The sequence below is a fragment of the Lycorma delicatula genome, chromosome 4 (genome assembly GCF_047948215.1).
Source record: "Lycorma delicatula isolate Av1 chromosome 4, ASM4794821v1, whole genome shotgun sequence".
NCBI lineage: Eukaryota > Metazoa > Arthropoda > Insecta > Hemiptera > Fulgoridae > Lycorma > Lycorma delicatula.
Genome location: NC_134458.1, coordinates 77,145,590 through 77,163,517, shown reverse-complemented (window position 1 = coordinate 77,163,517; position 17,928 = coordinate 77,145,590). Strand labels below are relative to the sequence as shown.

Below are 17,928 nucleotides of genomic sequence, written 5' to 3'. Positions count from 1 at the left end.
TTCAGTACACGATCAGTGACTGCAATGCAAGAATATTTTAGCTGAAGTACAGAAATAGACTGGTTCCTTATAAGACATCAGGATCTTCTGTTTAGATTTTGGAAATCTAATAAAGTTTTTTGTTTACTTTCTTTTGTTATGCTGGATTTTCATCAAGTAATGGTTTCATCCACAAATTAATTCAATGACTGATTAACCAATTCACCAATCAAATCAATTAGACACTTGTCAGCTGAAATTAATTTGCGGAAATCAACTGTTCATCGAATGACAACACATTTAAGCCTATAATCATATCAAATTCAAACATTCATGTGATTGTTTATCCTGACAAAGTAAAACAACTAGAATACTATTATTGGTTTCATTAATTTATGCATGAAGGAGTTCGTATAATGGACTCGCTATTTGCTATTTTTCCCTGATGATGTGCGATTTCATTTGGATGGATATGTAAACAGTTAAAGTAGTAGGATTTGGAGTGCTAAAAATATTCCCAAGCATATAATGAAAAATTATTGTACCTGCAGAAAATGGGTATCTAATGTGCGATATCATGAAAAGATTTGTCGATCCTATTTTCTTGTACACCATTAATGCAGAAAAAAATCAGAATATTTAATCGCAATTCATTGCACTCTTTGAAGATGAAGATTGTTGCTGTTGGGTTCAACAAGACAACACAACATCTCATTTTGCAAATTCAACAACTACTTTCATTACTGAATTCTCTGGTGATCACCAGAAAAAAATGATCTGATCATATCATTGGTCATAAGTTACAGCCACTGACATCTCCAGATTTCACACCACCAGAATTTTTTTAGGGGCTTCCTCAAAGAAAAAGCTTACTGCAACAAACCACAGATACTAGAACAAGTGAAGCTCAGTATTGAATAAGCTATATTAAATATCCAGTTATACCTCTTAAAACAATGGGAAGAAATAGCATTATGATCTCCCGCCTTCCAAATGTAGCACTGCAGCATCTTTTGCCCATTTTTTAAAGGAATCTATTCTGGACGTGTTTTCTCTGTTTCATTGTTGGAAGCTTTAATCATTACTATCCTGAAACTTGGTAGATAGTTTTTACCAGTTTACCTTAGTGATAATAGATTGTTAGAATCATCTATTTAATTAGTTGCTGAGGTATATATTAGAATAATAACAGCTGAAACAATCCTGTCAACAAATCTTGTATAGAATAATGTAAATGAAAATTCCATAGTTTAGTAAGTCCTTTTGTCAACCAGAATGTAAGGTTATATAAAATTTGAACACTGTACATGAGAGGCAGATATAAAGAATTCGTATGTGTTAATATTCTTATTTTTCAAAATGGTTTATGCATTTTACAATAATTTCCTGGAAATAATTTCCTTATTTTACACCTTATTTGCAATAGCAATAAATGATAAACTGAAATGTATCAAAGATTATTCTATTTTCATTATGTGTTGATTTTTCAGTTTATGTTGCCTCTAGTTTCTCAGCCTCTGCCGAAAGATTATTACAAAATATATCTCGGTTGTAGTATGGTCCAAATTTTCCGTGTTTACATTCTCCCCGAAAACCCTTTACTTGCAGATGCGGTCAGTCTTAAGCACGAAAAATACAAAAGCTTAATTGATACTAAGAAACTGAAATAAACAGGCACTAAGGCAACACATTTTAACCGTATAGAACCAAACCTCATCTGACACTAAGTTTTTGTTTCGAAGCTCTTCATATAATAACTTCCCGGGAGATTTCTTTTATTTTTTCTTAATTAAGAAATAAAACTTATTTATTAAGGAGATAATATCTACCCCGAATTTATTCTGAAATTTTAAGTAGGGAAATTTCAAGACTAGATTTTTTATAACTGATGTTAAGTATGCGTTAAGTTAAAACGAAATATTTTTTTTTATTTTTTAAAATTATTTGCTCATCATTTTTTCTAGTACGCTAGCGCCTCCCACTGCAGTATCCCCACTGACCGATGAGTTGTACGTTATTGAACGGCAAAATGTAGTTGGGATTTTAAATTCGTTAACAGCTGTTCGCGTGCCGTATTCGTGAGTTATAAAATTAGGTGGATGTTGTGCATTTTAAGTTTAATGTGGTAGTTGTAACCCCGAAAAGTATGTTATATTCGTACCAGTCACGTGTACATGAGTTAATTTTATAAAAATAAAGAATCGGTTAACTACTGATATGGGGAGAGTTTGGTGCGGCATACAGTCCATAACCTAGATCAATAGTTGCTGATTAACTAAGTATTTTCTTTCCACGAGTATTTAATTTTATAATCATTGCTCCTACTTGTAATTTTCTTGATTTCTTTCACCTGAGTGGAAAACAAGTGATGAAAGCCGTTCACTTTAAAATCTTAGTCGATAATAAGGAATGGGGGAATTTTTATCTTTTGCAGCAAAGTAGTTGTTCATCTGACAGACAAGTATTAATTAACTATGGAAGTCACATTTCTGTTGATAGTATGTGTCAAAGCATCAAGCATAAGAAATGTCCAAATTGTTTTGTTAAAGATGTAACTATATTTCATGTAGATTTAATTGATGATGGCATATCTGTTGAAAATAAAACAAATAACGATGAGTACTCATCAGTAACTGATATAAGCGAAGAAGATAAAAATGCCTTGGGTAAAAATGTTATGAAATTGTTAAATGACCATGTGATAAGTGGTGATTGCTGGGAGTTGTATCATTCAAGGCGTCTAATTACTATAGGGATGTCTGGGTATTTTTTGTCTCAGTTCTATAAAACATTATTACACTCACCAACTTATAGATATCATGTGCTTCAAAATTTTTTGTATTGGCAACCATCATTAAAACGTACTAATGATTTTCAGTGCATTAGCATTAATGTTGTGTCGCTTGGATACAGTGTTATTGATTACAAATGGTAAGTGTTAGTACTTTTTCTTAATTTTTAATCTTTTTTGCTTGGCAGTAAAGCTGATTTTTGCTAGATAGCTAATTTTTTTTTTTTATGGAGGAATTAAATTATACTTTGAAAGGCTATTTAGATCATCTATTCAATTAGTTGTTGAGGTGTGTATAAGAATAATACCAGCTGAAACAATCCTGTCAACAAATCTTGTATAGAGTAATGTAAATGAAAATTCTGTGGTTTATTAGTAAATCCTTTTGTAACCAGAATGTAAGGTTATATGAAATTTGAACATTGTGCATGAGAGGCAGATATAAAAAAGTAATTTACTTTCCTATGTGTTAATATTTGTATTTTTCAAAATGGCTTATGCATTTTACAGTAATTTTCTGGAATATCTCTGCCAGTTAATCAGTTTTACCAGTCAAGAGGAGAATATATATCATGCATTGCATGTTCTGTGTGGGAAATTCATCAATATGGTGTGAGATCATTTCTTACATTTTCCATAGGCAGAACACTACACTATTTAGTTAGGCCTGCACCTCTTTAAAAAAAGCTTTGTGAGTCGTAATTATTTCATGGTACCTCTTCATCATTTTCATGATTGTTTTGTTCTGATTTTCAGTTGTTTCATGCTTAATTCTTCATCAGCAAAGAATAGTTGTATTTTTTAAAAGATCATCAATCGCTTAAGAATACATAAGTAATTTGGTTCAGTCATAAATGGAAAAAAAAACAAAATGTATTTATTTCTATTTGCAATAACAGATTAAGTAATTAACTGAAAATAATATATTTTGCACTTGTACAGTGTTGAATTGCAAAGTTTTTGGTGAGGGTACTATATAACTTACAAGGGACATAACTTGGGTGAAAGGCGTTTCCAATGAAAAATTTTAATTGTAACAAATAACTTGGGTACTAAATAAGTTATATTCAAAATTTCATAAAAAATGAGGCGTGAGTCACTAATTTTAAACTATTACCACAGACTAATGCCCAGAGTTACAGCCAGTTCTTTTTCTTTTTGTGATGAGATGAATATTGTGCATGATGAATGCCAAGTCTGATTTGGATTCGTACCCTGTAAATGAAGCAAAGCAGAGATGCTAACTCCCTTCCACAGAGGTCAGTAATAATAAAGAGTAGAGTAAGGAGGAAGTATAATAGTATATTTGCTCTGCAAGGGCAATGAATTATATTTTACACACGTTTTCAATAATCTGTTTTAAATTATTTCTTGCAAAAAATATTTGTTTATCACTGTATTTTAACATGAACATAATTATAAAAATTTATTCAACAGTTGTGTAAAGAATGTCTGTTGTAGTTAAATCTAATAGAAAGTGCAATCTGTGTCTGATAGGCCATTACAGCTGCACCCACCAGGTTGGTCTAGTGGTAAATGTGTCTTCCCAAATCAGCTGATTTGGAAGTCGAGAGTAACAGTGTTCAAGTCCTAGTAAAGGCAGTTACTTTTATATGGATTTGAATATTAAATCATGGATACCAGTGTTCTTTGGTGGTTGGGTTTCAATTAACCACACATCTCAGGAATGGTCGAACTGAGACTGTAAAAGACTACACTTCATTTACACTCATACATATCATCCGCATTTATCCTCTGAAGTAATACCTGTGTTGTAATTCCTGGGGGCTAAACAGGCAAAAGAAAAAGGCCATTACAGCTGCAGATTCTATAATTTATCTCTTATTCTGTCACTAATTCCCTGTTGTAATACCAAAATAGAAGTTAGTAACAGAGCATTGATAAAGGGGGTTGCTATGAATAATTGGTTCAGTTCTTATTGTTAGCTATTACCTTTTTTTCATTTTTAGAGATTACATTTTTTAGATAACAGTTGAAAGATAATTCATAAAATTTGAATTTATTATTTTTTATTTCATATATTTATTTTATTATAGTATATAGTTAATGCATTGTTTCTCGTAGAAAAGGGTTTAATAATGTGTTGCTTTATGGTCTCTCTCCCAGCCTCTCGTAAGGCTGTGACCAGAGATGTGATTCCTTCAGAATCACATCTGGGAAGGAATATATTTATTGGGAATATAACAAAAAATATAAGTTGACAAAAGAAAAACAAAATAAGTTGTTAGATTTTTACAAAATCTATTTAATTAATCACAGCAGCTGTTTTTTTTTCTTTTGTTATGATGGATTTTCATCAAGTATTATCCATCAATTATTTAAAAAATAAATTACAAAAAAAAGAAACAGAATTTTTTTAGTCTAGACATGCGTTGATGTTCATTTCAATAAATTTACTTAAGCCATGTACACATACATACATGCATCTTTCACTTATGATATCCAGGTCCTACCTGACCACCTAGCCCTTATAGACAAATGAGTGAAAAAGAATTGACAAAAGAGTGAAAATACACTTACTTTGAAAATAGGGCAGGATTATTATTTTAAGCCATAAACTTAATGTATTAAAATAATCACCAACGTTAAAATAGTTAATCAAATTATAATAGTTAATATTTAGTTATTGATGTGTTGATCTCTACCATTGACTGTTTTATTAAGACTAAAATTGTATGTACATTTTTCTCATTTGGTAAATGGTGCTTGCTAATATAAACAAATGCAAATTTACCAAACAGTACATATGATTAGTTTATTACATATTCAACCGTATTTACACTGAGTAATGTTATACTAAATTATTTTGTATCTTTTAAGGTACTGTGGGCAGTACCTTGTATTGGTGTTTATTTGTGTATTGGTGTTCCTTTGATTGCGGTATCCAGTTGTGAAAAACCACTCATTTCATAATATGTTTTAAAATGCTGATGGATGCAAAACAATTTTTACATAAAATGAATAGACATTTAAAATCAGCTATACTCAGTGAGGAAGATATGGATGTTGAGGAACCCAATGAGCAAGAGGACACTACTCCATCTATGTCAAGGAGCAGAAGTTTGCTATCTCTATTCACTTTTGACGTGGATTTGCCGCATCCTTCACTAGTTATTGTGACTCGATGTGAGAATGTCAACAGGTTAGTGCTAAATCCAAATGTATTTTTACCCTCTTGTAAATCCACATAATAGATAGGGAAGCTAATATTTTTGCCAAGGTGTGAGTTTTTGGGGTCCCAAATTAATATTATTTGTTGTGAATGCACTGTGTACTCTAGGGTAGTCAGTTTATTAATGTAATTTATTTATTTCAGATGAAAGCAGACATTGGTACAAGCTATGTACTTTACCAGAGTACATTAGGGATTTTTGAGCATGATCTATGGAAGGGATTTTTTTAAATATTTAAAGCCTTCATTCACTCCAGCAATAAGGAAGTTCCTATCTACTACCCTCTTAGATATGGAGTACAATCGTACAATGACTGATGTTCGGAACATCATCAACACATCTGATGATTTGCATCTTCAGTGCGATAATTGGAGGAACATTTGTAATGAAGGTATTTTCATTTCATGATCTCTACATCAGTGTTAATGTCTTTGCTAAGTTTGTGAATACAGAAGAAAACAGGCATGACTCCAACTACCTCACTTCTCAAATTCAAGACGTCCTAGATGAGTATGGAGCCCATAAATCTTTGGTACTAATAGGAAATAATGCCAAAAATTTACAGAAAGCTTTTGAAATTGTTCAAGAGAACAAAGCACTGTATTTTATCATACCCCTAGGTTCTCTTGACTATATGCTACATTTAACTAGTGGGAACATACTTTCCACTACACCAGTGCCCAGTTTCATTAAACATGCAATTAATATTGCTAGAACATTAAAAAATAGCTAAAGGCTCAGTGCTGTTTTGGGAAAAATAAAAAGAAGCCACGTATCATTAAAGCTTCCTGGTAAAACTTGTTGGTTGTCAAATTTACATTGTCTGGAAAGTTTATATAACAATAAAAACTTCTTGCAGCAACTGGCCATAAACAAAGACATTGTGGACTACTCAAACACCACAAAGAGGTAAAAACTAATGTTTTAGATGATGAGGGTTTGTAGGTTCTTGTAGAATAAATGATTTCATTGTTGAAAGCAATAAGCAAGGAAATTCTTATTCTGGAACATGATAAATACTTAATTCACAAAGTGCATGCTATTTTAAAGAATTTAGAAAAAGACTTTATTGTTTTTTTACCAAACAGCTTCCTCTCAAGTGTGGAACAGAACAATCAATGGAAATCTTCTCATGAAACAATGAAGACACCTGTACACCCGATTCATTTCACTGCTGTTTTATTAAATCCAGCCTCCCTGGTATCAAATTGCATGGCTAAGGATTTAATTAATGGGTGCAATGGAATTCATCAACTATATAGCCCAAAAAATGACCATGAATGAGAAATATGTTAGAGCAGTAGAATTAGCAGGATACAGGAGCAAGAAAGAAAATATGTGGCTACAGTTTTCTGGTGAAGGTCAGTAGAAAGCATGACCCCCATAGAATTGTGGACAGGACTAGTGTGTGGTAACTGACCTAAGTAAAGTAGCTGGTCACATTTTATCAGCTCTAGTAACATCAGCAGTGACTGAGAGGAGCTTCAGTTGTTTTGCTTTTATCCACAAAAAAACAATTTACTTAACAATGAAGCGGGCTGGGAAAATCACATTTATAGACTACAACTATCATCTTCAGAAAGAACACGATTGTGTTTGTTGGAGGACTTCAAAAACCACTACTTTGCATTGGCCACCTTTTCAAAAAAGTGAAGAGGAAGGAAGTGGTGAGGAGTAAGATGATGTGAAGAAGACAGAAAGTAGTGATAGTAGTAGTGAAAGTAGTGATAGAAACAGTGAATTTTGTAATTGTTAAAATATTGTAGTAATTATTAAAGCAATTCATATGTCTTTTTAATTTTAAGTATGAGGATTAAAGTGAAAAACCTGATCGCATTTTATTTTGGCTATTACAAATATGTCCTTTACGACTCAGCAGTAGGAGCACACAGCGGTAAAAATGTGCATTTATATCTATATTTCGTTAGTAAGTATTTTTAGTGGAAAGGGGAGGGTGTGAATTATTAATTTCCAAAATTCCTGGAAAGAATTTATCCTCCACTGGCTGACACATGCAAGACACCTAAGTAAGATACAAATGGTGCTAGTCAAAATTGCTTGTTTTTTTAGAGTAACAATTTTCTTTATAGAGCCAGTCTCTGAGGTGAACAAAATGATGGTGTTATTTTTTTAAAAAATGAATATCAACTTCATTTCAGGACCTTTCATATGCTAATATGCAATAGTGTGTTCGGCTTGGTGAATAAGGCTATGGGAAACATTTCATACCCTATTTTTCATAGTAAGCATTATATTAGATGCTTGTTACTTCTGGAAACGGCTATGCCATTTACATGAGTGACTGTATTTCATGTCAGATAATCTATATTTACTATGAAAACTAAAATACACACATATTTATATATTATTTTGTTTTAAGGAATGAAAGGCTGGAGACAATGTGTCTTGAGCGAAGAGAACTTGATCATGCTATGTCATGGCTTTCAACATTAGGTGGTGCTTTTTCTGCTCTTGGTGAAAAATATGAACATTTTGTAAGTTGTGTTTCTCGTTTATTAAGATATTATTTTTAATATTAACTACTTTAATATTCTCTACTTTGAAGATTTATGAAGTTTAAGATCAGTTGTTTATTGTTAAGGAAATATAGTAGACTTATGAGGCATGTCCAGAAAGTAGATGCAAAGGACTTAACATTTTATTAAACTATTTATTTACAGATCATATATCTTCATTTTTTGCCAGTAATCTCCTTTTGTCCAAGCCTTTATAAAGTCTGGGAAGTCTGCCACCAGCCCTTTGAACTATATCATGACCTTTTCTTTCACCTGAGTATTGTTGAATTTCTTCCAGCATGATGTTTTTTCAGGTAAAGAAACATTAAAAACAATTGATTGTGAGGTCTGTTTTAATTTCTAAATGCTCCAAAAATTCTGTTTCCAGCTGTTGTGCAGTACAGACGTGACATGTACTATGAGGTATAACATTGTTGTAGAGCAAGTTGACACCACATGTTGACATTCTCTCACTTTGTTTTGAATAATCGATCAAAGGTGTTTCATTACAGGCATCGGCAGTAATTGTTCTGTGTTCTGGTTCCATGTTTTCAAAAAAAACCTGAAGTTGGTGTTTTGAGGAAATGTGTATGTCTCCATTGCAATAATTATTGCTTAAATTTAGGGTTAGGTATAAGTGTGGGTTTTGTCTTCTATTCGCAATAAGAGTGCAGTATTCCTTTTCTTCCTCTGAAAAATATATGAGCACAGGACTATTCTTTTTTCTTATGTTCATCAGTTTGTATTTATGGTAACCGCTGTACATATATTATTTTCTTTATAACTAACTCTGCTTCACATTTTGATGAATCTTGATATTCGAGACTTCAGGAATCAATTCATTCAATTCTCTTATCAGATGCCAGTCAGTATGAATACTATCTTCAGTTTTGTGAAGAAGAGATGAGGGATTAATTTCTGCTCATCATACCTTTTTTCATCTTGAATGTCAGTCCTTCCTTCCAAAAATTCATTTCACCACTTTAAGATTTTATCAGTTCATAATGTCACTGTGAACAATTTGATAATGTAAAATGGAATAGATTGTATCATATTACAGGAAAAGTAGTATTGAAATATAGTGAAAGAAGAGTTATTCATAAAATCATCAGATTGCTATAAAGAAAGGAAAACCAGAAAAATAAAGAGTAGAGTAACATCTATGACAAGTTCTGTTATGGGAAAACATCAAAATCTAGGTAGTGTGATGAATTAAAAAAATGAAGATTTTTAAGGTAGAAGTTTGTGGGAAAATGTTGTAAAAAGAAAGATAAGTCTGGTGGGTTATTAAATTTGGTTCTAGAAGAAAGTTAAGGGTAAAAATAGGAAAGGAAAACAAAAGAGTTATATGAAACTGCTAATTCAGGATGTAGATTGTTTTTACATTGATGGTTAGAGGTTGGCAATTGGGGTAGTATAGAGAACAGAAAAATGTTTCAAACTATTCAAAACACTGAAAAAAAATAATCTACTAACTTTTCAGCATTTCATGATTTTCTGCAGAGAATTTGTAAAGAATACAGTATGATTTTTTAAAAAAGGAAGTATTATGTTTAAGACAAGTTACTTTCTACATACAAGTAGTTGTGCTTCTGCCAGCAGATGTTTTCATATGACTCCCTCCCCAGTGGTTTTGCACATGAATGATTAGAAGGAGGAGAAGAAGTAAAATTCTGAAATATAACTCCCATGTATTTAGAAAGTATGTACTAATTACAAAACTTTTTATATTAAATAGAATAGAATTTCTGTGCTATTTTATATAAGGCAGGTTTAAGAAAAAAACACTTTAAATGTGAATAAAGGTAGGGAAACATTTTTTTATACTCTATGTTTTGATGTTATTGGGGAACAGAGTCTACATATTAAATGAAATATATTAAGCACCTGAAACTGGTCAGAAGTGGTGTTCTTTGTGCAATAGAGCATCAGTTATGGTAATAATTGAGCCATAATGATGTTGGATGTCTTGCTCTTTTTTTTTCAGAAAATCTGTCATGTTTGGTTAAGGAAAAATTAAAAAGAACAGGTTTACTAGGTTAAAAAATATGTAATAATTTTAAATCTATAAAAAGCTTAACTACATTGTGAAATGGTTATAAAAAAAAAACATGTTCATTTCACTACAGTGTAGGTGATAAGTATAGGTATAAGTATAAAACTCATTTCAGTATAAAACTGACATTTTTTTTTACTTTGTTAAATAACATGTATTGTTCTAAATTCTTTATAAAACATCCATTTGAATCTACAAAAAACATCAAGGAAGTGTATATATCATGTAAAGTTCAGCACTTGCTTAAAAAAGTAATTGCATTTTATTTACACTATTTTTTTTTTTTTTAATTATGCTAATCCCAGGCTTGTATAACAGTAAAGTCAAAAATTACCCTAGTTGAATTTCAGATATTGTTAAGGCTGTTTCGATGCCTCAAATGCTTGTTTAAGGTATTAAAACTGCCATGTTGCAATCCTTGTCATGCTTTTCTGATGGAGAACTGATTTAATAATTTCATTTTATTTTTATCTTGTCCCAGACCTGTTCAAAAGTTTCTAAATTCACTTATTAGCTTAAATTATAGTTTTCTTTTAACGCTGATGAAATGATGTGATCATTATAGAAATGATTAAATAAGATATTTTTTTAAAAAATCCCATGTAAGGTAGAATTTTAAATTAGTTATAAGTAAAAGTGAATGTGTATTTACACCTTAATCTGATAATACTACTATGTCAAAGAAATGGTATAGTTCAGTTTCAAAGATCTCAGTGTTTTTAAGAGAAAAGTCAGTAATTAAGGAAGGTGTGTTATCATATAAGGAATTCAAAGTTATTTATGTACAATGTCATCGACATCATGCATTCTTATTTGAATTGAACTATTTTATGTTCATTATGGCCATATAGCAAAAAGCCCTTTAATAATTTTGATTTCTGTTGACTATTGTTATAGTTAACCTAATGAAGATTGCCACTACATGTAAAGGAAGGGTTTACTATATTGTAGTTATGTCCAATATTATCTTGTCTAGTGGTTAGCCATTAGTTATCTATGTAATTAGTAACTTTGAATGTAATCTATGTCGTTTGATAAACATTGTATTCTATTTAACAGTTCTGTGTTTTTTCTTTTTTTTTACATTTCAGGCATATATGGCTGGTAGAACATCAGTTGAACAGTTTCGTCTTGCCATTAGGCTTGGTGATGATCTTATTGTGGCTAGATGTAAGCTCTACTATGCTCTAAGTCTTATACAAAGAGGTTATTTATCACCAGCTCGTAAAATAGTAAAACAGCAGTACGACTTAGCTAAGAACAGTGTCGTCGTGGACAACAGACTGGTTAGAATGTGTCTTGGAATATGGGCCAAATTAAAATATGAGTACGCCGAACGAAGGAATAAGAAAAATCGATTAAAAATTATCAGCAGCTAATTTCCATTAAAATTAGATTGTAATTACTTATAATTTATTTTAGCGATATAATTGTACAAATAATCTAAGGAAGTGAGATAAGAGTTGAAATTAGTTTGTAGTAATGGCATAAAGTAATTTATTTTTTAAATTTTTAATATTTTAATGTTGTAAAATAACTGTTCAGTACTGTATCACAGATATCTAATCTATTTTATCTTTTTATTATACTTATAAATGTATGAAATGATAGACTAATAATAATTAAAATCATTGAAGTTAGAAATATTGATTAGTTAAAAATCAATTATTATTATTTAAAATCATTGTATATGATTATTTTGTATATATGTCAGGCAGGAAAGTGGTAAGCCAGTCTTGTCATTATATTTAGGACCAAGAAGAATTAAACCTTCTCAATGGTTATTACTTTAATATAATAATAAAATATCTTGAATAGAATTTAACTGTTAAGATATTTTTATTCTTGAATCATTGTTTGCTTATCAATTTTATTCTGAAAAGATATTTAAATCTTTGAAATCAAATATTAATACTGTGATAATTATACACTGTTTATTAAATAAATAATATCTGAACTGTTTATTTCTTTCAAATTTTTTTCAGTGTTAGTAGTTTTAGAAGCATCTTCGTGAATAACCAATCATCCTAAAGTTGTATATTATTTAAGATAATGAACAGACCTTTGTCTTAATCATTATAACAGGAACTGAAGTCCTGGAATTCTGTCTATTTCATGTAATATAAGTCATGAAATTATTAGGCTTGGTCCATCCAGAAATTTTTAATCTAATTAGTAATAATACTAGAACTATGATATAGTATATTATATCACTATAGTTTACTGTGGTGTAATATAATACTAGAACTCTGTAAGATACAGAGTCAATATGATTAAAGTTTGTACTGCCTTTATTAATGCTAGTGCTATTTTATATACATATTTATTCCTGTTATAGTTATATAAAAATATTGTGCTCATAAATACAAATTTACTAGGGTCCTAGTCCTCAGCAAGACTACTATTCTAATTGAGGATTTACAGTAATGTGGTTTAATCATTCTCTCCTTTTTAATCTTTCCTGTTCTCTTCTCTGAATAGGTACACATGAGAATCAGGTCAGTCACCATTGTGGTTATCATAGCTATATCTCTTAGTTAGATCGTTGTGGACTGTTGCCTCTGACGTTATGGTTGCCCAGAGAATTTTATTTTCTATACAGGGGATTGTACACAAAGTCACTGGTTATACCAGTGGGTATACACAAAGTTTTCTGTGAGGCTCGGATAATAAATTTTGCACACTAGCGTGCTACACGAAGACAAAAGGTGCTATCGAGTTGGTCATGGCAGCACATGATAGCTAAAATCCCCCTCTACAAACCTGCAATAATTTGTTGAAGTCCATTTACTGGTTTGTTTTCAGTAGCAGTTAAAATGGAGTTGAGTACAGCCAGTATGTCAACCTGGTTAAAATAGCACGCAGTGGTCGAATTTTTAACAGCAGAAAATGTGAATTCTACAAATATTCTTCATCATTTAAAAGCAGTTCGCGGTAATGAAACTGTTGACAAGAGTACTATGAATAGATGGGTGTTGAAATTTTTCGAATGTAAAGCTGCTAAAGCGACAACCGAGGACACACCTAGCAGCAGACGACTAGTTTCTGTGACTAGAAACATCAAAAGGAGGTGAACAATTTGCTTCAAAGTGACTGGCGAATCAGCCAGCAATGCATTCAGTTAGGCTATCTAAAGAATGAGCAGGCCATATTATCAAGCAATTGGGTTACTGTAAAATCCGTGCACGATTTGTACCGCGCAGACTCTCTTGATGGCCCTCTGCAAGCTGAAGTTTGAGCCTGTTCTGCATCTGCCATACTTGCTGGATTTGGCTCTGTGTGACTACCACTTCTTCCCTCATCTCAAAGGTAATTATTACACCACCGACGATGAGATGTAGGAAGCTGTGGCCACTTGGATCTGAGAAAGACCGCCAGAATTTTTCAGTGATGGAATGCAAAAACTTGTCTCAAGTGTATTAGTGTAAATGGGTATTATACTGAAAAATAAATACTGCATTTTGTTGTTAAGGTATTGTACTTTTATTCATTTTTTATTTCATTCTAATATCTCTTTACATTCCCATGCTACGCATATATATGCAAAATTTATCAGCCGAGCCTTATACTTCTAAATTAAAAAAATTAAAGTTTAGATTAAGCTCAAATATCTAAAATATGTTGTGATAATTGTTTCTGGTTTTAGTTATTTTCTAGTTATTAAAACATCATACAATTTATGTCTGTAAACTTAGTATTAATGTTAACATAAACTTATTAATTTATAAATTTAATGAATATTTAAAAAATCTTCAAAATTGATTAAAGATTTTTATTTTCTTAGACAATTGTACTTCCCAATTATGGGTCCATTCCAGTGTTATCAGCACATGTAACCTTTAAATGCTCTTATCTACCATGAAACCTGAAATAATTTTTCATAGATTGTTTAAGGAAATTTTTTGGGTAGTATTGTCATTACTAACTCATTTCATTTGTGTTATGAATCTGATCAAGTATTAAACTATGTTCTCATCTATTAATTTATTAATATATGATGACTTGCTTGCTTTTCTGAAACCTCTCTTTTTTCCTGTTTAGCCTCTGGTAAGTACCGTTTAGATAATTCTTCAGAGGATGAATGAGGATGATATGTATGAGTGTAAATGAAGTGTAGTCTTGTACATTCTCAGTTCGACCATTCCTGAGATGTGTGGTTAATTGAAACCCAGCCACCAAAGAACACCGGTATCCACGATCTAGTATTCAAATCTGTGTAAAAATAACTGGCTTTACTAGGACTTGAACGCTGTAACTCTCGACTTTCCAAATCAGCTGATTTGGGAAGACGCGTTAACCACTAGACCAACCCGATGGGTTGCTTTTCTGATACCTAAAAACAGTTTAAGCATCTAGTATAATTTGACAGTGTTTATCCCACCTGCATGTTATTTTATCCCCTCCCAAATATAGGAACAAACACTATTGTGATGAAACACTTTTGCATTCCCAGTGTTCCAGCTCTCTTCTTTTATGATTACAGCAGTTGGAAACAATGAATCAGAACATACTTTGGTACAGAATGGTGTTTCTTCTCTTTTTTTTTGTAAAAGTGCCTTTAAATATTGGAACAAGGAATTCAGTGAAAAGTGGCTTGTTAATGTTGGTTACAATCAATATCCAGTTACTGAAACTTTTATTGAATATAGCAAAATTTATAAAATTAAGGAAAGATAAATTTCATAGTTTTTTTAATGATTCTTTAAGTTGAAGCTGAATATTTGTTTTTAACATGTCATAAAATGTTTAGCTCCACCCACAAATACTCACAAACCAGTGTCTGTACTTTTATACCTATTTAGAAGTGTACATTTTTTTGACATATCAGTTTTATTTCAAAATTCCTATGTGGAATAGGATTTTAGTTAATTTGTTTTATATTCTTTTTTGGTAAATTATTATTTAATTTCAATAATTATCATCAAACACATACATTATACAGCATGATTCATTTGGCAGTAGTAAATGTGATTCACACATGGTATGGTAAACACTTTCAACTTAGCTGTAAGTTTTCTTTCACTTGAATATGAACTGTTGTTCTAAGTATCCTAAAATCAAAATATAGTTAGTACATGGTTTTGAATAATTTTTCTGTTTATTACAAGGGTCATTGTAATAATAAGACAAACGGCAAAGCTGAAAAACTAATGGAATAAATTAAAACTGTCTGATCTTCAAGTTGGCACCCGTGATGTAGAAAATATCAGCTGGTAAAAAAATTGCTATTATAACCTCCTTTTTTTTGTTTCAAAAACGGTAAGGTAAAAAATGTATGTAGCAGACAAATTTTTATAAGTGGATTGGAGAGTTTAATCAGGTGGAACAAGTGTGACTGATTTTCATCATAGCAGACCAGTGGAAATTTCAAACTAATGCTTTGATGATCTTCAATGACCTTATTCACAAGAACAGATACATAAAAATTTGGAAAATTACTGAAATTTGTAATGTGAGTATTGGCACTATCCATTACATTTCCAAGCTATATTACTAGCAACTGTCACAAAGATAAAAATCACAAAGACTTATATCTCATTTTTATGAAACTTATGGGAAGGTAATACTGTTTTAGATTGCATAATAACTTGTGATGAAACATGGATTCTTTGTTTTGAGCTAGAATCCAAATGTAAGAGTATGAAATAGAAACATCTGAGTTCGCCCATCAGAAAAAAATTCAAAATTTATTGCAATTATTTAAAAGAAATAATGTAGAATCAACAGTGTATTTTTGTGATATGCTAAAATATAAAGTAAAACCCGCAAAAAGGAGGAAACATTCAGTTCCCTCTCAAAAAAGTAATTCTTGTGCATGATAATTCCCATTCCCATATCACTCAGAAGACAGGAAGCTATTCAAAAGTTGGACTGGGATATGTGGCCATATCCACCTTACATTCCTGATCTCTATTATGATTGTTACAGTCATAATTTATTCCTGTTGTCTATTATTTGAAGTACAAAAACTTGATGTACTTGAAATAATAAAATTTAAAAAGAAAATATACTACAGCTTTTTTTAATAGTAAAAAAGAACTGAAGATGAAACAATTTTTTTAATTCCCATAACTTCTTTAAAAAAATAATAAAAGTATTAGTTTACAGGAGATTATACTAGTTTTATTAAAAAAGGAATAAAGAAAACAGAAATAAATTCGATTGGTATAGTTTTTATTCTATAATTAGAACTAATTGATAGAGAAATAAAAAAACTTCATTAAATTTTATATATACATGCATATATATATATATATATAGAGAGAGAGAGAGAGAGAGAGAGAGAGAGAATGTTTGTTTGTCCCTTATGCGTTCCTATACCATTCATCCGATTGCAATAAAACTTTCATGAGTTATTATGCGCATGCCCGCGAAGGTTTCTGAATTAATTTGTACCTGTTAGGAGGCACTGTGGTCGAGATCTTTCAAAGAATTGTATTTATGGTCCGAATTGGTTCATATTCAGAATATAAGTCAGTTATGTGAAAAGAAATATTTTTGCAAAAAAGGGTAAGAGGGAAAAATGGAATGATTAAATTTTGTAATGTTCATTTTTTAAATGTTTTTCAAACTTTTATTTGTGTTCATTTAATCTATATATATATATATATATATACTCAAATCTAGAAATAGCAAAGCATTGCCAGGTCAATTAGTAACAATATAAAAATGTGTCCATAGATGTGATAAAAATCACTTTACACTCGTAAAGTAAAGTGCAATATTACATCATGGATCTTCGATTCATGAAGATCATTATACTAGTTTTATTAAAAAATTAAAAATATGGTATGAAGTGAATGATAGACTATCAACAAAATAATTGGCTGTGAAATTCAAAAAATGTATTTTTGTTTGTTCTAGAAAGGCAATAAATTTGTAAGATAACAATCAGTAATTCATAAAAAAATAAAAGAATCTAATAAAATGCAGTGATAACAAAAAAAATTACAATGAAATTGTAAACCGTACGGTAAGAGTCTTGTAGGTATCATTTCTTCTGCTCAAAAAACAAAAATTTCTGTGATATAAATAAAACTTTTTAACAAATTATACTGATATCAGAAAAGGTAAGTATTTCTATTATCAAAATCTGTTAGTAATTTAGAATTTTGTTTAAAAAAAAAAATACATGTTAAATATATGTAATAGACAATAGATATACTATAACAGATAATGAACAATCCTTAAGCGTTCCATATAATAAGCAAAAAATAGAAAAAATTGTTACAAAACTCTTACTGGCTCAATTTCATTTATATGTAATCTATATCACATTATTGTATTACTTACAGAAATAATGCATTTTGTATGATTATTTGTTGTTTAATAAATGAAATCAGGCCAGTAAGAGTTTATAACAAATTTTTCTATTTCTTGCTTATTATATGG

At 30.7% G+C, this 17,928-nt stretch overlaps 1 protein-coding gene across 2 annotated transcripts; it reads left to right on the top strand.

The window, feature by feature from the left end:
- The first annotated feature begins 2,003 nt into the window (after window positions 1-2,003).
- Window positions 2,004-14,468, top strand: LOC142323573 (uncharacterized protein F58A4.6). 2 transcript variants are annotated; one of them, XM_075363389.1, is made up of 3 exons: window positions 2,004-2,910; window positions 8,345-8,459; window positions 11,628-14,122. In XM_075363389.1, the coding sequence occupies exons 1-3, from the start codon at window positions 2,348-2,350 to the stop codon at window positions 11,913-11,915; spliced, it is 966 nt and encodes a 321-aa protein (XP_075219504.1). In that variant the 5' UTR covers window positions 2,004-2,347; the 3' UTR covers window positions 11,916-14,122. The 2 variants fall into 2 exon arrangements, with proteins under 2 accessions (XP_075219504.1, XP_075219505.1); XM_075363390.1 differs by lacking the exon at window positions 2,004-2,910 and adding an exon at window positions 5,734-5,933 and having other exon boundaries at window positions 11,628-14,468.
- Window positions 14,469-17,928: the final 3,460 nt, after the last annotated feature.